The sequence below is a fragment of the Lontra canadensis genome, unplaced genomic scaffold, assembly GCF_010015895.1.
Source record: "Lontra canadensis isolate GAN:19392208 unplaced genomic scaffold, GSC_riverotter_1.0 scaffold108, whole genome shotgun sequence".
NCBI classification, from domain to species: Eukaryota; Metazoa; Chordata; class Mammalia; order Carnivora; family Mustelidae; genus Lontra; species Lontra canadensis.
Window position 1 is genome coordinate 979,887 of NW_022631102.1, and position 22,480 is coordinate 1,002,366.

Below are 22,480 nucleotides of genomic sequence, written 5' to 3' on the forward strand. Positions count from 1 at the left end.
GCGGGTGAGCGGGTGCGTGGAGGAGCAGGGGCGCGGGTGAGCGGGTGCGGGGAGGAGCAGGGGTGCGGGTGAGCGGGTGCACGGAGCAGGGGCACGGGTGAGCGGGCGCAAGGAGCAGGGGCGCGGGTGAGCGGGTGCACGGAGCAGGGGCACGGGTGAGCGGGAGCAAGGAGCAGGGGCGCGGGTGAGCGGGTGCACGGAGCAGGGGTGCGGTGAGCGGGTGCGTGGAGGAGCAGGGGTGCAGGTGAGCAGGTGCGGGGAGGAGCAGGGGCGCGGGTGAGCGGGTGCAAGGAGCAGGGGTGCGTGCAGGTGAGCGGGTGCGTGGAGGAGCAGGGGTGCAGGTGAGCGGGTGCACGGAGAGGTGGGTGTGCAGGTGAGCAAATGGATGAATGAGTGAGAGCGTGGCTGGGGGATGGGCACCTCCGACGCCCCCCAGGGAGTAATTTGCCTTTTTACAAACAAGAAGTGCCTCTTCCCAACAGAAGGTGGTTTCTGGGGCAGTTGGCCTTGATGGCGGCGCCCTTACCAATGGGAGGGTCTGGGGACTTCTGACATGGAGAGCGTTGGGCGTGGCCAACCCAGAGCTTCTTAACTGGGGAGGAGGCTGGTGGCCCCGGCCACACCCCGCCCACCCAGCATCCACCCCATGGGGAACTGCCACCCACAGGTGCCAAGAGCCCCCAGACCTGCCCGCAGGGTGCCCAGAGATGCAGGGCTGCCAAGAGGACCTAGACCGCTGACACCAGGGACCAAGGTCCCCATAGCCAGACCCCTCCTACCATGGCTGGCGTTTCTCGAAAACGCTGGGAACCTCACCCAGAGACTGAGGCTTCCTCCACCTGAGCCCTCCCGCTCTGGGGGCCCCGGGCAGCACCCCTCTGGTTCCGGACCTCTGCTGGGTGCCAGGCCGGACATTCCATGGGCCAGGCGTCCAGGCAGACACCACGGAGGGGGCTCCATGGGGTCTGCACCTGGGGTGAGGGAGCAGCTGTGAGTGCAGCGGGCGGTCCTGGCACCTCAAGGAAACCTCACTCCTCCCCCTCCCGGTCCCTCCCCAGGAGACCCCAGCCATTCTTCCAAAGCCTCTACATTCAGGAATTTGGGAGGGAGTCCCCAAAAAGGTCCAAGCAACTACTAATGGAGACATCTTGGAGGAGGACAGCCTTCGAGTTGGGAGCGGGAGGGCTCAGGAAGGGGAGTCAAGGTCACGAAATCCTCCAGAAAAAATGTAATTCTGGCCTCCCGCGCCATGTAGCCCGGCCTTCTCAGAACTCTGGTCGGGTCAGCACACCGAGCTCCTACCACAGCCGTGGCCACCATGCCTGCATGGCCTGGCAGGCCACACTGAGGGATGCAGGTGAGGGGTGCCCAGCCTCAGCCCCACTCTGTGGCCCATGAGTGTGAACGAGGTCCTGGACACCCAGCCCCCATGCAACCACACTCCACCTCACTTTCCCCACACTGGGGTGAGGAGCTCAGAGGTCGTGGGAAGGCCTGAGGCCAGGTGGGGACCCGCAGGTGGTGCCCCAGGAACAAAGGGAACCCACATGCCCAACCTCCACCCTGTTCTGCCTCCCCTTGGCAAACGCCAGGCTCCTACGCAGCCCTCCAAGTCCACCTCCGTGGCCCCAGCAGCATGGACAGCACTCGGCTCTGTCCCTTCCCATGCCAAGCTGCCGTCAAAGCTGTCTCCATACACACCCATGCCAGGTGGCCAAGGGGCAGGGCATGGGCTGGGCTCAGCTCTGTCCCTAAGGAGCCTGGCAAGGGGCAGAGGTGGGAGCACAGAACACGCAGCCCCGTGCGTGCCTGAGGCCCCCACGGGGTGCAGTCTCTCAGGGACCCTAGACCAGCCCCTTCTCTGAGCCACAGTCTCCCCACCACACCGGCGCTCCCATCCCACCCCATGCTTAAGGGTCCTGAGACCCCAACGCGCAGGCGGTCTCTGACCCGAGTCCGGCGACAGCTCTGAATGGCATTCCCCAGCTGGGCCCATGACTCTTCTAGAAGCTGCTAGATTCAGGGCCATCCAACAGGCTGGAAGTAATGGCAGCCGGCACGGCGCACGCCTCCCGCCCCTTCGGGAAACTTGCCTCCCGCTGTCCCCAGCACTTGTTTCTATGGTAACTTCCCAAGGTCAGCAGCAGCCTTGCTCCCAGGGAGACAAAAGGCAGCCAGCACCTGCTTGGCAGGCTCAGGGTTACTAATGAGCCACTGTGGCCCCCAGAACTGCGGACCGCCAGGGCCGGTCTTCCTTCCCAGAAGGTGGAAGATCCTCGGGCAGGTGGGAGCGCAGAGCGCGGCCACCACGGACAGCCCTAGAGACAGAGGTGAACCCTGGAGGGTCCTTTACTGCTCTGCCCTTCTCCTGCCCTTCACAGGGACCCCCAAGCCGGGGGCACAGCCCCCACCAGCCCCACAGCCAGAGCGCTCACCAGCCGGAGACACAGCACCACTCACCCCCCAGGCAAACCCACAGCCCATGCTGATAAGGTGCCCGGCTCCCGCTGCCGCACATGATTCATGGACAAGTTTATCAGTGCCCACCAGGGCTGCTAATGGGACAGTGACCCGCGGCTGGGCCTGCCATTACCGTTCATTACCACCATTATATCCTGTAAGCCGCAGGCCTCCACGCAGGATGAGAGCTCGGCCTCCTGTCTGCAGAACTCCAGCGCCCTGCCGGGAGGGGTGACGATCCCCGGGGACAGCAGGCAGGGAAGAGAGCCCTGCTTCCACCGCACTTCCCTCCCCCGCCGCTGCCGGGCCTGCCGGGCCTGGGCTGCCCCAGCCCACAACCCCTGGGACCAGACCCAGGGCTCTGGTCCCATGCACACACCAGCGCTTGGGCGGGACAGAACTACACGGCTCCTGGAGCTGATTCTAACCACAGCAACCGTGCCGGCCGCCAGCACCCTGCCGCCTGGAACACTCCAGGACCCCGCCCTCCAGGACACCCTCCCTAGCTCTCCCCAAAGTCCTCCATCACCCCAGGACCCTCCCGCAAGCCCTGTCCCACCCCCGTGCTCCCGGACTGAAGCCCCAGTCCCACATGGGCCCAGCCCACACCCCAGGACACCCAGGGCTGAGCCTCCTCGGACATCAAGTCGCTGCCCTTTGCCGTAACTCTGAAGAAAGCACTGTCTGACAGCAGAATAAACTGAGGCACAGACGGGTTGTGAGACTTGCCCGCGGTCACCCAGCTCAGGAGGGGCAGGGACTCGATTCGCACTCTGTCTGTGGTGGCATCCCACCCCCGGGGCCGAGAGGTGTCCACTGCCCATGGCCGCTGACACGGTGCCCGGTGCCAGTGGTCCCCCCGTCCGCCCCCATCTGCCCCACCGGGCAGCAGCCAGGCCGCCCTTCTCGCGGGTAAGGCCCGTGGGCCACAGGGGCCAGCAGCCGAGGTCCCCGCCCACAGCGCTCGCGGCCCCAAGCCAGACCCAGGCCCCCCTAGAAGCCGCGGAGAACGTACCTAATGAAGAAGGAGGCGGCCGCTGACGGGCCCGGGGAGCCCCCCGCCGGGGTGCCCGGGGCCGGGGTGACCAGCGCCGTCGTGCAGGCCCCGCTGAGGCCCCACGTCTTCGACACACCGTCCGAGCCCAAGCTGGGGGCGCCATCCCGGACCGAGTCCGCCACCGCCACGGCAGCCACCGCCGCTTCAGCCTGGCGGGAAGGAGGGAGCCCGCTGAGGAACGCACATGTGCTGGGGAGCCCGAGCCACATGCCCTGGAGCCCCGGCAGGAGCCCCAGGGCCCCGCGCTCACGCGACCTGCCAGCCAGCAGGGCCCGTGCAGCAGACACGGACACGCACGTGCCCCCGCTCCAGGGCCAGACTTGCCAGCCCCTCCCACATCGGGTTCCAGAAACACTGTGGGCACAGTGGTCGGGACAGATGGATGGGGAGGCCCACGCCCTCAGCCCCGGGCCAGCCACCTGCAAGCGCCCCGAGGCATGAGCCAGGAAGAGGCCACAATAAATATCCGTCACAGGCACTAACCTCCCCGTGTATGGTAATGTACGATGTTCCCGTCATCTGAAATGCTACTCTGGCATTTCCAACTAATTAGCTAAAATAAATTCTAGAAAGAGAGACAGCCCCGTAACGCAGCAGAAATGTAACCAAATGATCCCTAAGTCGGCGCTGACAAACCCGAGGTCTGGCTATCCCGTGTATCGCGTTCATGGGCGCCTGTTGGGCCCTGGACCCCAGGCCAGACCTGGCCCCTGGCAGGGCAGGAAGGAAGCAGCCCGCCTCGGCCTGGCCACCCCCAGCCCCATCCACTGCCCTTAGGCTACCCTGCCCCACCTCAAGGCTCCCCGGGGAACCACACCTCATCCCCAGGCCTCCGGGGTTCCACTCAGCCCCAGGAATTGTGGACAAGCACTGTCCTCTAGGCCCACCGGCGAGGACCGGGGTCCCCATGCTGACCAGACATGGTCCTGCCTGGTGACCCTGAGGGTGAGGAGCCCAGGCAGCAGTCACACCTGGAGGGCCCAACGTCCTTGGGGGTCTCCCAAGTGACACGGCCAGAGCCCAGGGTGGGGCTACAGGACAAGTCACCATATCCCCAGGAGGAACATTCTGAAGGCGGTCCTGCCACCACGGCGGAGGGTCTCACCCTGCCTGGCCCGCGGTCAGCACCAGCTTCCAAACCCCTCCTGGGACACAGTAAAACCAACTCTGCAAAAGAAGGTCACAGAGAGCCCCATACTTTCAGCTGGAGGGAAGGCACACAACACCCTCCCCAGCTCCCAGGGCTGCGGCCACTCCCCGGGGACAGGTCAGTAGCAGAGAAGGGTGAACGTGAAACAGCTCAGGCCCTCACCCGCCACACCCTGTCCCCTGCCTTGCCTCTGCCCAGAGGGCAGGAACTCCCATGCAGCCCTCAGGACCCAGCCCAGCCAGCCCTCTCCTTCCCCAGGCCACTCCCTGCACCTGCCTCGGGTGCCCTGTCCAGGCCTCTCTGGCCCACTGACCCCGCCTCGGCTTCCTTCAGTCTGTCCAGTGCTTCCTGCACCCCACCCCCGGGAGTAACAGGGCCATGCTCAGCATCACGCTTTCCCATGCCGATGGCTTTCACGAGCACCTTTCACGTCCTCTCGCACGCACCTGGTCTCCTCCACGTTCTCGCGCTAATACCCTGCGGGGCCCGTTGTAAGTGCCCCGTAAATGTGTCTCCCAGGAGCACACAGCCTGGTGGGGACGCAGACACAGGACAGACCAAGCCCGCAGCTGGGAGACGACCCCTATGCCTGAGGGAATTGGGGCTGCTGGAACAGAGGGGATACCAGCTCACAGGGAACCTTCCAGAAGGAGGGTAAGCCAGGCCCAGACCTAGCCACCCAGAAGCAGAAGCTGCTTCTCCTCCAGGGAGCTGCACGAGTAAGCAGGCAGCCAGCCCCACAGACGCCCCAACAGCCCGGCCGTCTGCCTGTCGCCCGCTCCCGTCTCACACACACACGCGACCCCCCGGCCTCAAATGTGGGTTCCTCTCGCACCACTAGAAGCAGCTGCTCCCTGAGAAAGAGCGGACTCGAACGAGCAGCGCGGAGGGAAGGGACTGGGACGCTCTGCCACACCCGTGGTGACCGCTGAGGCCGGCGCTCCCCAGAGCGGAGCTGGGTTCAGAGGATCGCCCATCCCGCGCCCACCCCGTGCCCACCCTGGCTCCATCCAGCCCCCAGGGTGGCTCTGCCATGGTGCCCAGGCCGGGCCCGGTCACTCTGTTCAGTGAGGTACCCTGGACAGCAGGGGACCGAAGCAGGGGTAGGGTCACAGAGGGGACAGAGCCGCCGCACCACGGCCTTCCACGGCCCCTCCGTCCGCTCCCACAGGGCCCGCGCCAGCCCACCGTCACGTGCAGCCTGTCCGCCTCCGGCCAGAACGCTCTGGCCCCACCCGGCGAGGGCACAGGCCGCCCGCACTGACCTGTCTCAGGAGCCCCGCGCGCGCCTCGGCTCCACCGTCCCGCGAGATGCTGAGACGCGGCTCCAGCCCCTGGGACGGCCCCTGCCGATTCCTGCCAGAAGCAGAAGCTGGGCCAAATGACGCCGGAGGGGGCGGGAGGGACGACCACAACAGGAGGACAGAAGAGCGGGGGTGCAGGGGAGGGGCAGGCGGGCAGCCGAACAACACGAGATGGAGGCAGCGGAGCAGCCGCGGAAGAGAAGCAGGAAGAGCGGAGAGCGTGAGGCAGGCCACGCCGTCCTGCGGGCCCCCACGGAGGCACCCAACTCCAGCCAGCACCACCGGGGCGTGCCGGGGCTCCGGGGAGCACCGTCTGGGAAGCACCAGACTAACCCTGCTCAGGAACCATCTGGGCCCAAGCTCTGGCACGTGAAGGACCACATTCGCCTGCCCCTTGGGACGAACACCTCACTGGGGGCCATCTCAAGCCAGGTGGTGGGGACAGCCAAGGGGGCAGGGGGCCAGGAACATCGAGGACGGAGTGGTGCAGACGCTCTCAACCCATCGCAGGGCACTGGCTGTTCACTGGGTGGATCCAGCTCCCTCTCAGAGCCCCGCCTGATCACAGACAGGGCCTCAGGCCAAGGATGTCCTGACCCCAGCAAGCGCCTTGTCCCACGCCCCACCTCCCGTCACAGAAGCAGCTTCCCCGCAGCACGTGGAGGAGGAGGCTGTCGGGTCCAACGTCCATTCTACAGGTGGGTAAACTGAGGCCCAGAGAGAGGGCGCCAGCAATGGGCCAGATCAGAGAGACAGGCCAGAGCCCTCTACCTTCTGCCACCCCAGACACATTCCTGAGGATGGGTGGACACCTACCTGAGACCCCACCGGGGATGGCAGGGATGAGGGGAGGCAAACAGGCTGGTACAGGAGTCAGCAACACCAGCTCCCAGGCCCCCACCAAAATGACCTCACCTCCTGTCTGTACATCAAAGACATGTGCAGCACCTCCTCCAGGAAGCCCTCCAGCCTCCCTATCCAGGCCAGGCCTCCACTGCCCCACATCCACGGAGCACCACTGGACACTGGGGATGTGGAATGAGCCAGAAAGGGCCAAGCTCTGTGCTCCCAGACGAGGGAGGTGGGCTTCAGTTTTGACTACAGCTGTGGCTAGCTCTCCAGATGGCCACACCCCCAACCTGACCCCACAGAGGCCACAGGGCAGGCTCCTCCCAGCCACAGCACCCAGAATGTTCCAGGCCCTCAGAGCCTTGGTTCCCTGCCTCCCCCTCCAAAGACCAACCCTGCCACAATCTGCCTCCTCCCCACACACTAGATGGGAGGGCTGCTGCCCGGCCCTCCCAGCTAGCCGGATCCGTGTCACACCCCGGGCTGCGGATGGGCTGTCGGAGACACTCACCGCACACCCTCCAGAAGCATTTCCTCGTGACAGTTGGACATTCCAGAGCCACCTCTAGCAATCGATGTCCCGGTTCCGGGGAAATCACCTCATCTGAATCCTAAAGTTCTATTATGCGTCTAATAATCTCCCCACTGATTGCCAGCACGGTCGTCTAACTATAAATCCATTCTCGCCCACCCCGAACGCGATCGATGTGGACGTAAAACAGAGAGAGAACCTTCAATGGCCATGTTTTACAACGTGCTGGCTGCTGGCGGGGCTGCCCGGCCAGAGGCCAGTGACACCCCCCTCCGGGGCCCAAGGAGGCATAAAGCCTGCCCACGCCGGCTGCACAGACCCTCCCACTGGCAGCTCCTGTCCCTCCTCTCCCTCCTGGGCACTCTCACAGAGAAGGCCAACCGCCCTCTCGGCCCAGCACTCCAGGCCCTGGCAAGACAAGCATTCGGCTCCCTCCCCAGGTAAGGATCCCCCTGGCTATTGCCAGTGGCCCCCACAGTCCCGGGCACCTGACCACACCTCATGCTGAGCCCGCCATCTCTGATGCTTCCCACTGGGCCCAGCTCAATGTCACTTCCTCCAGGAAGCCAACCGGCTCTCCTGAGCTTCCCCCCATCAACTCAGTGCTGCCCCCCAGCACATTCCTCCCGGGCAGCCCAGCTCTCAGGCCAGGAGGCACTGTGCACGCTTGGTGGGGGCTGGCTGCCCTCTTCCTTCCTCACCCCAGGACTCAACAAAGGAGGAGTCAGAAGCAGCCAGACCACACCCGGGGGCCATCTGCACACCAACCAGAAGTAGTTCAAGACCCGAAGTTCTTCCCTGAGCCCCTGTGCACCCCATCCCCACGCTGCCAAGGGCCAGAGAGGCCTCAAGGACAGAGTGCCCTCTGGAGGACTGGCCCCAGCAACAGGCCGCAGGATCCAGCTTCCAGCAAGGGCAAGATCTCTCCGAAGGCTGTGCTGGACGTCCTGAGGTTGACCTGGCCCTGGACTTAGAAGGGCCAACGAGCCCAGGGGACAGGGCAGGGTCTGTCCTGCTTCAGGACTGTATGTGACCTTACCCCAGCAGCTGGAGACCCTCCCTATGCCTCCATCTGCCCAGCCCCATGGGGCACAGTGCCCATAGGGAAGGTCTACCCACGGCTCTACTTCAGAGACACTCACTGGGCACCCTGTGCAGCTCTGCCGTGACTGGAGAACGGCCCAAGCAAAACTTGCTTTCATACTCCGCCACGATCTCCGCCTCTGGCTCCACAGAGGGCGACACAGGTGGAAGTCCGGGTGCTTCTCCATGTATCCGCACACACCACCGCAGCCCGGCCCAGGCCCCCAACCTCTTTTCCACCTTCCCTGCTCCCTGTCACAGCCCTACCTCCTGACAAGGCTCACACCTCCAGGGAGGCCTCAGGCTTCACACCTCTGGGCCTCCACACAGAGGGTTCCTTCTGCTTAGAAGGTCCTTCCTACTTGTTTGCCTGATGAACGCTGTGCTGGGCCGTCAGTCTCTGTCCTCCGCGAAATGGGTGGGAACCGCCGAAGGCACCAACCTCCGGAGAGGGTATCCCCTGAGGCTCGGGCAGACCAGCCTTCCCAGGGCGGCCCCCAACACAGTGAGCTCACATATGACCCAAACCAGCTCCCCCAGTGTCCCAGGAGAACCCCCCTCCCAACCCCTATCCTGGATAGTTTCTGCGTGATGAAAAACTGGGGGCACGGCAGACACTGGGAGAAACCGCCAGCAGCCCAGCCCTGTGACCGGTGGGAATGCGGCCGGCCTCAGCTCTGCCCTCCAAGGCCGGCCGGCTTCATCCCAACCCACGCAAGTTACACCGGCCCAGAGCTTTGCCAGAGGACACATGGCCCAAGTCCACGGCACCCACAGCACCCACTGGTGCCCAGAGCTGGTCCCACAGAGGCCGTGCCCCTTGGTGTGGGCAGCGATCTGCTGCACCCGAGAGCCTCCGTGGGGGCCACTCTGCAGCCCACTGAAAGAGGCATCTCCTGAGAGGCCGCGGGAGCGGACACAGACCTCCCCCACCACCTACACTCCGAGCTCTGCCCGCTGAGCCACAGCCTCGGGGGGCACCTGGCATGGCAGCCGCTGGGGATCCCCCATCACAAGGAGATGCTCCCCCTGCCACTCACCCTGAGAAGGAGGGTCTGACCTCGTCCCGGGAGCCCTCCCACCAGCTCATGGCACCACACGTGCCCTCAGAAGCAGGGGCGGCCACTACCCGCCCCAGCCGTGCCCGCGGGTGCCGCCCGGAGGGAGGCCGCCGGGGGCATGGGAGGACCCTGCCCGCGGGGACCCCGCCGGCCGGCTGGATGCGGCCTCCCCCCATGTGCTCGGCTCCTTGATGCAGCGGGGAGCCGCTGAGCCTGCGCAGCGCGGGCCATGCAGAAACGTGGACGGGACCCCCAGGAGGGAACCCAGAGGTCGGACCCCGCGGCCCGGAGGCCCCAGGAGGCCAGCCACCCACCCAGCCGCGCGGACTCACCAGGCAGGATGGCGGCAGGAAGCTGTTGACCCTCGAGACGCTCCACATGCCCTCCAGGCACTGCTGGGCCTGGATGGTGACCGTGCTCAGGGCTCCACCCAGGCCGGCCGGGGCCACCGACACCTGGACACTGGGCCCAGACGGCCAGGCCAGCCCCTTCCTCTTGTCCGGCCCCACCCGGCCCGGCTGCCTCCCCGGCGGACCCGCAGGCACGGACGCATCCCGCGGGCTGGTCCCAGCGCCGGGGCTGGAGGGCACGAGGCCTGGGCCTCCATGGGGGGCGTCAGGGGCATCGCGGCTGGCGGGAGCCTGCAGCAGCCGCAGGGCCTCCCGCGTCAGCTGGGTCAGGTGCGTGGCGCAGACGTCACAGCGGCGCTCGGCCTCCGGGCGGCAGGCGGGCAGGACCCCGGGGGCAGGCAGCTTGTCGAGGAGCAGCGCAGAGAGGCAAGGGTCCTGGGAGAGGGAGTAAGGGACAAAGCGGTCAGTGCCCAGGCCCCGGGACCCTGCCCCTGGGGCCTCACCCTCCACAGCACAGGCCGCTGTGCCACCCTGGGCACAGCTGGGGCCGCTGCACCACCCCAACTGATGAATAAGCCCCCAACGGTTTTGTCTGCACGAGCCCAGCAGGAAAATAATTATCAGAGCTTCACAGGGAGGCCAGCGGCACCCCTGACAGCTCCCGGCCTCCCCCCACCCTCATTACCACGCTCGCTCTCGGCTAACGAGGCTTCGGCACACAGCCCCCTGACCAAGAGCCAGGCCACCAGGCCTGGGCCAGGGGGTCGAGAAGCAGCCGGGAGGCCGGCAGAAAGCAGCGCCAGACCACCCCCCACAGACTTGATGTGTGCAGTAAGCACCCCGGGGCCTCCCCAAGCGAGAGCGACGTCCGTCCAGAGCCACGAGGGGCCCCCTGGCTTACAGCCCTGCTCCAGATATGCGGGAAAGAGAACTGCGGTCCCAAGCTCACCGCGCCCACTGAAGTCACCAATGACACCGGGAGGTGAGGACGGACACACCGGGGCTAGCTGGCAAGGAGGCAGGAGGCTCCGTGCCCACCCCGCTCGACCACAGGCACGGACGTGGTCCCCGGGGCCTGTGTGGCGTGGTGGCTGCCACTGCAGCCCTGTTCCCCCCGCTGTGCACTGCACGAGGGGCACACATGGCTCTCTCTGTAAGCCTGATGCCCAGAAAGGGCCAAGGACAGGAGCCAGGGCAGCCCAGAGCCTGGAGGTCAGGGAGGGCTTCCGGGAAGAGGTGACACCTCTGGAAGGAAGAGGAAGAGAGAGCCAATCCTCAGAAGGAACCTCACTGGAAAAACGTTATCAAGAGTCCTAAGCCCAGGGCTCATGCCCTGTCCCTCAACCACCCCACCAGGCTCTGCCTGGGCGCCTCCCTGGGGCAGCCCCGTGGGGATCAGGCTCTAAGCCAAGGTCAGCCCCTCCACAACCTCCCCTCCCCTGAGAGGTAAGGCCCAACCACAGGTGCCTGCCCACGGCAGCCCCTCGACAAAGCACTGGCCCAGCCCAGCTGTGGCCATGACCGCCCAGGACTTTCCCAGGGCTCTCCAGAACACCAACCTCAAATGCAGGCCTATGTCTTCACTGTGGCCAGCTGGGTCACTCGGCTGGACCTCAAGCTGCCCTCTCCCTGACCCCAGCAGGGGCCTGTGACAACTTCCCAGGGCTGGAGCCTTCTTCCTCTACCTGGCCCCAGGCCGCTCTCTACAGCTTCCCCCAATACACCCATTACTCAGAAGAGGAAACTGAGGCCACCATCCCAACAGGTGATCTCATTCACCCCAGTCAGGCTCCCCAGCCCTGAACTGTGGCCTGCCCAACCCCACGCACAGACACTGGGGACCAGCTATGGGGGGTGGCCTTGCTGAGAGGGGGCGCTGGCTCTGCCGTCCCTTCCGCAGGACCACCCGCGCTCCCTGGAAGCCCCGCTTGGCCTCGGCCTCAGACCACAGCTGTCCCCACATACCCCAGGTAGATCAGTTCCCATGACGGGGTGGCCCCTGGCCAGGTCCACCACACCAGCCACCTGACTTGCCGGTCCCTCCGGAAGGCCTGGATTCTCTCCGGCGAGGTCCGGAGTGCCGCACGTCCGGTCCCGATGAGCGGACACCCCGAGCCGCCCCACTGCCCAGCTTCCCTGCGAGCTGCGGAGGCCCGGGGAAGCTCAGCCAGAGCCCCCACCGGCGCAGGCACGTGGGGCCACAGATGTAACCCAGACGCCGGTCCCCCAGCCACAGGCCAGGCTCACACAGGGCCTGGCTCATCCCGTGTCACTGCCTTGCCTGTTTTCCAGGGCCTCTGATTACTCCGGCTTTTCCACTCGGCAGGAGGCTGCTAATGGGCCGGTGTGAGGGAAGGAAGGCCTGCTAAAGCCATTAGCGACTTGAAAGGCAGCCCAGCTCCACCCAGCCCCCCCCCAACCGCCGCCGCCAACCCCCCCAAGCCAGACCCAGCTGCTCATTGTTCCAGTGCCTCTGCCTGGCCTGAGGACCTCAGGCCTCTGGGGGAGCCCCGTGGCACCCCCTGCGTGGCCAGCACAGAGGAGGCAGGAAGGAAAGGCAGGGCAGGGGGTGGGGGAGCTCACTGACCTAAGCCCGCACCGGCCCCCCACCAGCACCCGGGCGGGGCCGGGGGAGGGGGCACTGGAGGCAAGGCGACAGGAAGCCAGAGCAAACCCCCCTCCCAGCTGTGTCATCAGGAATTCAGATGGCAGCTGGCAGGGAGTCCCCAGGCCTGCCAAGGTCTCAGGCTCTGGGCATCGAAGCCCCAGGAGGGAACCAAGAAGGTCTGCTCCAGTCGGGGGGCGGGGAGGGGAGCCCACACCAAACCCAGGTCCTGCTTCACAAGCCCCCAGGAGGCCCAGCCCAGACACACCTGGGGCCATCCCAGGCTAAAGCCCACTGTGGGCCCACCCACCCCTTCCTCACCCTGGTAGCCAGGGGGCCCCCATCACTGGGGAAGGCCCAGCTGACACCTCAGGGCCACAGGGGCCTTCTGGCACAAGGGCAGGGGCATTCCTAAAACCTTTGTCTCATGTCATACACATGAGACAGAGACACAGAGCCCTGCCCTGGATGATCACACAGAGACCCCACCCGACCCCGAGCCCCTCGGATGGAGGCTGGGCCAGCTCCGGGCAGGGCAGGGCAAGGAGCGCTCGCTGTTCAGATAAATTGGGAAGGCTGGTAGGGGCAGCCCTTCTCCTCTCCCAGACACAGGGGCCTCCAGGCAGCTCCCAGTGTCCACAGGCCCGAGCCCCAGAGGGGTTGCTGGCCCATTTTCAGGAATTTTGACCCCCGAGAACACCAGCGGCCACACTACTCATCCGCCACCCCTTCTCTGGAGCCCAGCACCTTCAGAAAGACAGTGATTACCCCACTGCAAAATATTACTTTTCATTTCCTCTCCACAGTCTAATTAAACAGATATTTTACTTGCATTTAGAAAATGTTTTTCTTAATTTGATTCAATTTAGCATCACACACCACCCACCCATCATGCCTCTGGGGTTTTAGGGAGCCTCCCCCCCTTAAAAGTAACGACTTGCCATGTTTCATCTCCTTTCCGGGTTCTCCAAGTTGCTTTAAGTAATCCTTCCATTTTCTCCTGGATCGGAGGCCCAGAGTGGCTTCTCAGGGATGAGGCACCGGGAGAGGCTTCTCCTAGCTCAGGCCCAGCGGAGCCCACCCACGGGGCGGGACAGGAGCTGACCAGATCCCCAGGCTAAGGCCAACACAGGAGGAAGGAAGGGGCTCTGCTCCCCAGTTGGGAGAAACCCCCAGACCACAGAGCTACAAGACGACTCTCCCTGGGCCGGTCACCCTGTCTTTACAAAGGGGGCCCACTGGCAGACCCTCTAGGGGGACTAACAGACCCAGACACCACTCCTGGAGGACCACCCTGAGGCCTGGCGGTGCCCCTCCCTGGCCCCTCCCACCAGCCAGGCACCTCACCAAGGCCCCAGCTGTTAGCCAGAGGCCCTGCCCACCCACGTCCACTGGGTGTGGCAGGAAGACCTGGGACCCCTGAGCCAGACCCTCCCCCATCTGCCAGCCAGAATCCTGGAGACCACTCCAGGCCCATCGGTCTGCAGTTCCGAAGGCCCCAGAGCAGCCACCAGCTCCCCTCCTCTGCCAGAGGCCAGGGTGGGGAAAGCGGGGGAGGGGTGCAGCCCGGCCCACCCAGCACCGACTGGCACCTGGCCCCGAGGCCCTGTGCCAGGCACCAGCCAGCTGGGCAGCTCAGGACACACACTAGTTTATTGAGACCCTCTCCCTTCAATGGCCTCCCCTGTCCTCCACCCAACGCCATGACGCCACACAAGCATGGTGGGGACCGTGGCGGCCGAAGGCAGGATCAGCAGGATGGCCTCGACCAGGGGAAGGGGACGGAGAGCCCGGCGTCCCAGGAGCGTCGCCACTCAGAGGAGGCGCTCCACGCACTTCCGGGAGCCTGGGGCCCTCAGTCCGTGGCTCTCAGTCCGAGTCGGCAGGTGTGGCTGCAGCCCCCAGGGACCTCATTCTCAGCCAAGCAACGGGCACAGCAGAGTCTCACCACTAGGGTGGGGCCCACGCTGTACCCTACAAGCCAAGCCGTGCCCAGGGCTTCCGATGCCACTCAGCAGGTTTCGGAACCCCAGGGAGGCTGGACGGGCCAGCAAAGAGCAGGTACAGATGCAGATGGAGCCCGCCCCTGAGCCGGCCCCTCACGCTCTCCTGCTGGGAACCTTGGCACACAGCCCCTGGCTGCAGCTGTTGAATCAAAGCGCGTCCCCGGACACTCCAGGCCCCAACCTCTGCTCCAGGGCTGGAGTCTGACTCCCGTCCACCACACCCTGACCCTTGACCCCATCCTGGTTTCCCCTGTGTCCTACCTGGCACCCCGGGACAGTCTCCACGCGTGCTCCAGCCACCCCCATCTTGGAGCTCCTCATGTTCCCTCCCCCAGGGACCTCCACCCCATCTCTGTGGGTGTAATTCCAACCGAGATCAAATGCCACCTCCTCCAGGAGGCCCTCCAAGATGCCCCACTGCAGAGCCCTCTCTCCCAGGCCCACAGCACTTCAGTTATCCCCACAAACCCTGGAGGGAGAGCAGCCAGGGTGAGGGGCCTTGAGCACCGTGGGCATCCCTCCGCCTGCTATTCCCTCCCTCACCATGTAGGGTGGTCGGGCTCAGTGTGCTTTGCTCAGAGGCCTACAGCCCTCCCATCCGCCCAGCTCCCTGCCGCTCTCCGAAGCCCCACAGGCCAAGTAGCCCGGGTGTCCGCCCTGAGGCTTCTCTCCCTACCAGGCCTCAGGGGCGTTCGGAGAGATGAGGGGTCCCCCTCCCCACGGGGGCAGCCCCTCCCACAGCAAGAACCCAGCCAACCCTCTTCGCTGATCCCCCAGCAGAGAAGATAGATACAAGGCAGAACGGGTCCCACCGTCATTTCGGGATCCAGCACCCAGACACAACACCGCCAGGCACCCCCAGGCCTCCAGCCGGGCCACTGCGTGGGCTGGATCAGAGCCAGAGCCCAGGGGCCACGGACCCATGTCCACACACACCCACGCCGCTGGGAACCATGTCACTCCCCCTGCTATGCTGAGCCTGAGCCTGAGGCCCTCGGATCAGCGAGCTTGGGCAACAAGGCTGGGGATCAAAGTGTGGAAGGTTTGAGAAGGAATGGGGCCCAGGGAAGGGGACCCCAGGGACAAGATCAGGAGACCCATGGCCACATTAAGGGCAACCACCAAACAAGCCACACAGAAATGGCTTCCAGACAATCCCTTGGGTTTTAGACAGGCCAAGTCTGTGCGGCTGGGCTGCGGCCTTGCGCTGTAGCTGTGAAGGGGGACAGTGACTTTTAGGGACAGGCCGACCCTGCAGCTCTACCCCCAGCAGGGTATGGGGCAGGGCCCACGACTGGCAGGTTCCACCTGGAAACAGGCAGCGGCGCAGGCCAGCATTCATCACACAAGGTCAGAGGGGAACGCAGAGCCCCTGGCCCTGGGCCCCATGGGACCATAAATCTGCCAGCTCCAGGTGCCTGGTGAAGCCCACCCACCCCTGCCCCAGCCCCGCCGCAAGGGCTGAAGCCTGGGCACTGCCAGGGGTTGGGGGGCCAGTCCGAGACCAGACCGGATGAGGCCAAGAAGCCCCTCCCATGGAGGGCCAAGGACCCTGCACACAGCCCCATGGGGTCCCCCCAGCCACAAAACGTGACACCAAAAGTGAAACTCCCCCCTTTTAACCCAGGGGGAGCAAGGGACTCAGCCCTCCCTGGCCCTGCTCCTCTCCGCGGAGAGGCAGCGAGCCCGGTCACCACCGCACACTCCCCTGGCTCAGCCCTCCCTCCGAGTGCACCCAGAGCCCCTCAAGCACACTCCCTCCCGTGAGGCATGAGGGCTGGGACTGCAGGGCCCACATCTGGCCGGCTCCTTCACCCTGCCCAGGCTTGGTCCCCTGCAGTGGCCTGGGAGCCTCCAAGCCCCACAGACGGATCCCTTCCCAGCTGAGTCGTGCGAGCCCCCTGCCAGCTGGGAGACCTCCCAGCCAGCAGCCCCAGGGAGCTCCCACCCCTCGCACATCTCCCCGGCTGCTCCTGGGGCACACTGCCCATGCCAAGGTCCCGGTCTGTGGAGCCCCAAGGCAGACAAGGGCGGCCCTGGCTCAGAGGCGGTCCCAGAAACCGGCAGAGCTCAGGCCAGGCTCGAAACAGTGCACAGAACAGGGGTTCAGGGACCCAGAGCAGGCAGCAAATGTCCCACACCAGCCAGGCTCCGCCCCTGCTCTCCCAGGACCACAGGCCAGTTGGGACAGCAGACCCAGGACCCCACTCTTGCATGTCAGTGCAAGCAGAGCTGGAGGCCGTGGACATAGCCTGGAAGGCTTCCTGGAGGGGGAGAGACAGGGGAATGCTGAGCTGGGAGAAGTGCCGCCCCCTCCCCTGGAACCAAACCCCAGAGACAAGCAGGAGGGTCCCCAGGACACCAGCCACAGGAGCCTGGTTGGGTTAGGACGGGAGCCGGTGCCCCCCCCCCAAGGAGCCTTCAGACCTGGGGTCCAGCTCAGTGCAAAGCCAACGCCTGGGGTCTGCACGAGCAGTCAGGGACCAGCAGCAGTGGTCCCGGAGCCCACGGGGGCTAAGATGAGGAGACCCCCTGCCAGCCTGAGGAAGAGCCTGCAAGGGCTGAGTAAGAATTGATCCCTGCCCCCCGCCCAGGGGCGCTAATCCCCTCAGCAGCAGTAATGACGAGGCCAACGCCATCGTCATGGGTCTCTGGGAGAGCCACCACCTCCGCATAACCCGTCTGATGGCCGGTGGAACAGGTCCCCAAGCAGGATCCGGGCCCCCATTACACCAAGGAGGGTAAGGGTCGCCATCCTCCACGGGGGGGCAGTCACCCGGCGTGGGGGAGGGGAACGCAGGAATCCAGCCAGGCAGAAGTGGGGCTGAAATCCGCAGGGGTGGGGGAGGAAAAGTCTGGTCACTTAGTAATTCAACAAACGTCTCTAGGTTACCTGGACCCCATGCCTGCCCTGACAGAGCTCCCAGCCTCGGGGCAGCACAGAGGGCACAGAAGCCACACAGTGGTCAAGGGGTGTAGAAGGAGCTGAGAAAGGACCAGGTGAGGGGCAGCAGTGGTGGCCTCCCAGAGATGGGGGGAGGGGATGCTCCCGGGGTAGGCAGGGGCTCATGACCGCGGAGAAGCAGCAGGAGCTGTGTACTGAGTGAAGCCCGCCAGCGTGTCTGAGTGTCCCCACCACGGTCAGCCGCACGGGCACCAGTACCAAGGATGCTGGAGACTGGGGTGGGGGTCTGCCGACAGAGCGTGGACAGGACGAGGGCCAGGGGTCTGCAAAAGCAGCATCTGTGACAGACCACCATGGGAGGGAGAGAGAGGATGGGGCTTTCAGGCAGAGGTGACCCCGTGTGCAAGGGTGCGCCTCCCGGTAAGCCTCGGCCTGACAGGGCCAGGCCAGGCCAGGCTAGCAGGACTGGGACCGGCCAGAGACCCCTCCTAATGGGTCCACAGTTCAGCAAGGCCCCTCTGGGGGCCCTGAGGGTGGGAGCTGAGGCTGGGCAGGCATTGGGCACTGGACTGGAAAGGACGCTGACGGGGTCTGCAGGAACCTGGTAACCAGTTCACCTTAATGGGTGAGGACACAGAATTGGCAAGGCCAGGGCCTGGGGTTCTGGGGGAATGAGAAGGACAGAGGGGCTGGTGCTCAGCTGGGGGGCACTCAGGTGTGAGGAAGAGGAAGGCCCGGCTTTGGTCCCTTCAAGGGAGGTGTCGCAAGCCCCCAGCCAACTTCTTAGAGGCAGGGCCCCCTGGGAGGGGGCACAGGGAGCTCAGAGCAGGGAATTGGCAGGTGGTCTGGGGACGCTGGGGTTCCAGGGAGGAGAAGGGTGTCTGTAGCAAGGCCCACAGTGGGCAGGGCCCTGGGAGGCTGTGGAACAGTCCAGAGGCCATGGCTCCAGGCCATGGAAGGGTCCTGAAGGGTCACCTGAACACAAGGCCTGGGGAACCTGGTAAGAGAAGAGGAGGGCACACTGGGGCGGAGGGGGAGGGATCAGCGGGGGCTGTCCAGCCTGAAGGCCCCCGTCTGGGTGTCTCTCCACACCCAGGCCCACTGCCCTTCCAGGCTTGGGTAGGACGCCCTCCCAGGCTACACTTGGGCAGGCAGAGCACGTTCCTTGCCCATGACCCCCAGCAGCATCAGGGCACAGTGCTATCCACTCCCCACAGACCTCCCTCGTTGGGGACCACGGTCACCCTCACTTCCCCCATGGGGAAACTGAAGCAGGCACAGATTGAAGAGAGGACAGAGGCAAGGGAGAGGCAGGCCACCTAAAGCCTGCGCAGGGTTCCAACTGCCCCCACTCGACCCCAGGGGTCCAAGACCTAGGCACAGAATGACCCTCGAGCCCACACCCAAGCAAAGCAGTGAGGGCTGGGCTGTTCGAGCCGCCGTGTGCAGTCACTGCTCTTCCTGCCCATGAAATGGGTACAAACACGGTCCTGGGGCTCAACAAACCTGCCCCAGGTCCCAGAGCAGACAGCTGTCTGCCAGTAAGGAGGGAGGGCAAGGAGCCAGCTGGGTGGAGCCCTGGCCGGGACTCCAGGGGCACAGGATGGGGTGACCCGGGGCTAGCTAACATCCACTGTCCCTCTACCCTCGTAAGCCTCCCTCTCCACCTGAGATCAAGCCGGAACCCCTAAGGGGAGTGCCTCCAATAGCCAGGGTGGGGTCTGCCTCCAGCCCCGCCACGGGAGCCCAGCAAGGCCCCCCACCCGGAGTCTGAAGTGCCGTCCTTATGAAATTCATCTCCGCATGACGAACACCAGGAAAGGCCCTGCGGAAAATCCTAGAACACCAACTCCGTGCTCCAGTGCCGTGCTGGCCTCAGAACAGAGCCTAGGGCTCCTGGACATGGGCCAGGCTCTAAGGAGCACCAGGCTCACCCAAAGCCGGTCACACACATGTCCCCCCCAGCTACCTCCCTAACCAAAAGCAGAAGCAGGTCCCTGCACATGTCCCAGAGCACAACTCGCAGCCCTCCCTGAAGGAAGTTCTGGGGCAGGTGGACCAGGTCCCAGGCTGAGAGTCAGGCAGGACACCAGGGAAAGCCTGGGTTGTGCAGGTCAATGACACCTACCAAGGTCCCAGGGTCTCGGGCCCAAACCCCCATGTCCCTTGGCTTGGGTGGCTCAGCCCTAGGGCCTCGAGCTCCCCAAGATCTGCTTCCACCCTCACAGGGAAAACAATGAATAATGCTTGGGTAAAGCACCCTCCAGGTTGGATCCCACTCCCAGAAGGGCCCCAGGAGGCTACACCCATCTGACAAAGGAGGAAACGCAGCAGGGGAGGGGCTGCAGACCAGGAACAAAGCACGGGACCCCGTCTGCTGGGTGAGCAAGCCGCTGGGTACAAGGGGCAGCCAGGAAATGGGGTGAGCCCCCACCTGGCACCGAGGGGTACTGCCAAACCCAGAATAGGCTCAGGCAGGGGCAGGTGCGAGGTGAGCACTCTGGGGGGTCAGGAGGCTTCCCTGATCAGTGTGGGCAGGTGGAGACCACAGAGCCCAGCCCCCGCCCCATGAGGGGCTCTCCCCGCCAGGACCCCACCCCCCCAAACCAGCTGGCCACGCGCCCAGCACCACCCGCAAAATCCAGCTCAGTCCCTGAAGTCCCTCCTCTCTGGGGCCTGTTTCCCCTAATGGGTGATAAGATGGCCCGGGAGCTCTGACAGGCCCCCAGGAAGTCTGTCCCACACCACCCTCTCATGGGAGCCTGCAGGTCCTCTGCTGCCTTTCAACCAGATTCAGGCCATCTGGGAGCACAGAGCTTGGAAAGGCTGCCCCCCACTCGGAACAGCAGATCTGGAGGGTGCAGCCCCCTCCCCCACCCAGGGCAAGCCGCAGGTCCCCCCTCCAGGCCATAGAAACCAGACTCGCCTCCCTTCCCCGCCCCTGCCCAAGACAGGAACACCGTGGGACCCCCTGGAACCCCGGCTCTCGCCCCATCCCCCGGGGCCGGCTGGGAGAACTATATTTAGCTTCAATGGGGATTATGCAGACTTCCCAAAAAGGCTTTCAACGACTGAAGGTCCGGTGGGAAGGGCTTCCTCTGGAGACCCCCACCTTCCCAGGCTTTGCAAACTTCCAGGGCTCATTGTTCCTTGAACAATGGTCCCAGCTCCTTCCAAGACCAGGGCAAACCCATTGGCTGGAGAATCTGGCAGAGCCCCCTTCACAGGCAAACACCTAGGCTGTTGGGGCCCAGCCGCTCCGTTCCCAAATAGGTGGCCGCTGCCTAAGATGGCAAAGCCCCAGGCTATATCCCACATACAATTCTTATTCATGACCCATGGTAAGGGGGAAGGCAGGGCCCCCCTCACAGTGGCAGGCCCCCACTCTGGTCCTCCAAGCCCTCTGGCCCCAGGTGTGCAATTTCCAGACACCTGGCTGGGGGCCCAGGAGCCCCAAGGGCAACAACGCGCGGAGTAACCTCTTGCTGCTGGCAGGGCAGGAGCCGTCCCGCCCAGGGTGGAGTCCACGCCATCCCCCTCTCTCTTCCCCCTCCAGACACAGACTGGGATTCCAGCTGTGGGACATCTGTGGCTCCGGGGAGAAACGCCGCCCAGCCACCCCCCGACCCCACCGCGGAGCCTCTTAGAACTGCTGCAACTCAAGCACAGCGCGTCACAGAAGGGGAAACCGAGGCCCAGGGAGCAGAAGAACCAGCCGAAAAACGCTCGGTGGAACGTCGCCTCCCTCCGGGACCCTGGGTCTCCCAAATGGCAGCCCGGGAGAAGACGGTCCGAGGAAGGTCCACTTACCCGGAGGGGCGTCCCGGGCCCGCTGACCAGCTTCCACGCCTGTCGCTTGAGCTCGGCGAGCTTCGTGTGGCAGTGGCGGCACCAGCCGCCTCCGCCCGCCGAGTGACCCTGCTCGGCGCCCGCACCGGCGCCCTCGGGCGCAGGGCGGCTGCCGCATGGGTCCTGCTCGGGCCCGTTGGGCAGCCTCTTGCGGGAGGACACCTCCAGCAGCTGCAGCGGCTCGCGGGCCGGGCCACCCTCGGCCACCTGCGGGGGTGGGGGCAGAAGGGGACGTGAGCCTGGGCCCCCGAGGAGCACCGCCCCGGGACCCAGCACCGCGGACTGCACTGCGGGACGGACGCAGAGTGCGGCACTCGGCAAAGTTCGGAGTGCGGGCCTCCAGCCTGCCGCCCACCCTCCCCGCGCAGCCGCGAGGTCGGGATCGGGGTCCCTCCCAGCAGGAGGCCCGGCGCCCCACCCCCCGCTCCGCTCCAGGCGCGGCCCCCAGGGGGCGCATTGCACCCCGCGAGCGAGCATCCTCGGCGTCCGGGACTCCGGCTCGGGGCGCCCGCCGCCTCCTCCCTCTCCGGGCCGGGCCGCGCGTACCGCGGGTGCTGCCGCGCACAGGGGGGAGCCGCGGCCGCCCATGGCCTGCGCGCGGGAAGGGCCGCGCGGGCGCTTCGGGCGGCGCGGGCTCTCCGGGGTCGCCGCGGCTACGTGATCCGGCCCGGGGGAGCCCCCATGGTCGGGCCGGCCGCTCCGAAGTTGGCGGCGCCAGCGAGTGCGGGAGAGCGCGCGGCGCCGGCGGCGGCGGGAGTGCCAGGGAGGCGAGGGCGGGGCAGGGTGGGGGCGGGGCTCCGGGGGCGGGGCCGGGGGAGCCGGGCTCCGGGAAGGCCGGCCCGCCCCGCCCAAGCCCGGCGCCCGGCTGCGCGTGGGGGAGGGGGTCCTCCTCGACGCGCGGCCCCTCCCACTCCCAGGACCCCAACCTGTTAGGCGAGTCCCAGCCGGAGGGAGGGGCGCCGGAGGGCCTCCGGGAGATAGCCGGTGCACTGGCGCGCATGCGCTTCCCTGCTCCTCTCCCGGGACAGTGGGGTCCGCGCATCCCCCGGGACGCACCAACCCGCGCCTTACTTTACGCGCGGGGACACTGAGGCGGCAGAGAGAAAGGTCTTACCCAAGGTCACACAGCTAGGGAGGACGAGGAAGGAGCTGAACCCCGACCCCGACTCCCCCGCGCTTTTTCCCGCAAATCCCGCGCGCTCCGCGGGTCGCGGGCCACCCTTAGGGTCCAACAATCGCACGTAGGTGCTCGTCGCCGCGGGGTGCACC

General features: G+C 65.7%; 1 protein-coding gene across 2 annotated transcripts in view; it reads right to left on the minus strand.

Moving 5' to 3' along the window:
• Positions 1 to 21,953, minus strand: part of KIF26A (kinesin family member 26A) — a 38,247-nt gene extending 16,294 nt beyond the window's left edge. For both annotated transcript variants that reach the window (XM_032839584.1, XM_032839583.1), the window contains exons 1-4: positions 21,758 to 21,953; positions 21,173 to 21,418; positions 9,829 to 10,281; positions 3,476 to 3,666 (exon numbers count right to left, since the gene is read on the minus strand). In XM_032839584.1, the coding sequence (XP_032695475.1) occupies positions 3,476 to 3,666; positions 9,829 to 10,281; positions 21,173 to 21,418; positions 21,758 to 21,799 (932 nt within the window). In that variant the 5' untranslated portion in view covers positions 21,800 to 21,953. The remainder of the gene's footprint in view (positions 1 to 3,475; positions 3,667 to 9,828; positions 10,282 to 21,172; positions 21,419 to 21,757) is intronic.
• Positions 21,954 to 22,480: the final 527 nt, after the last annotated feature.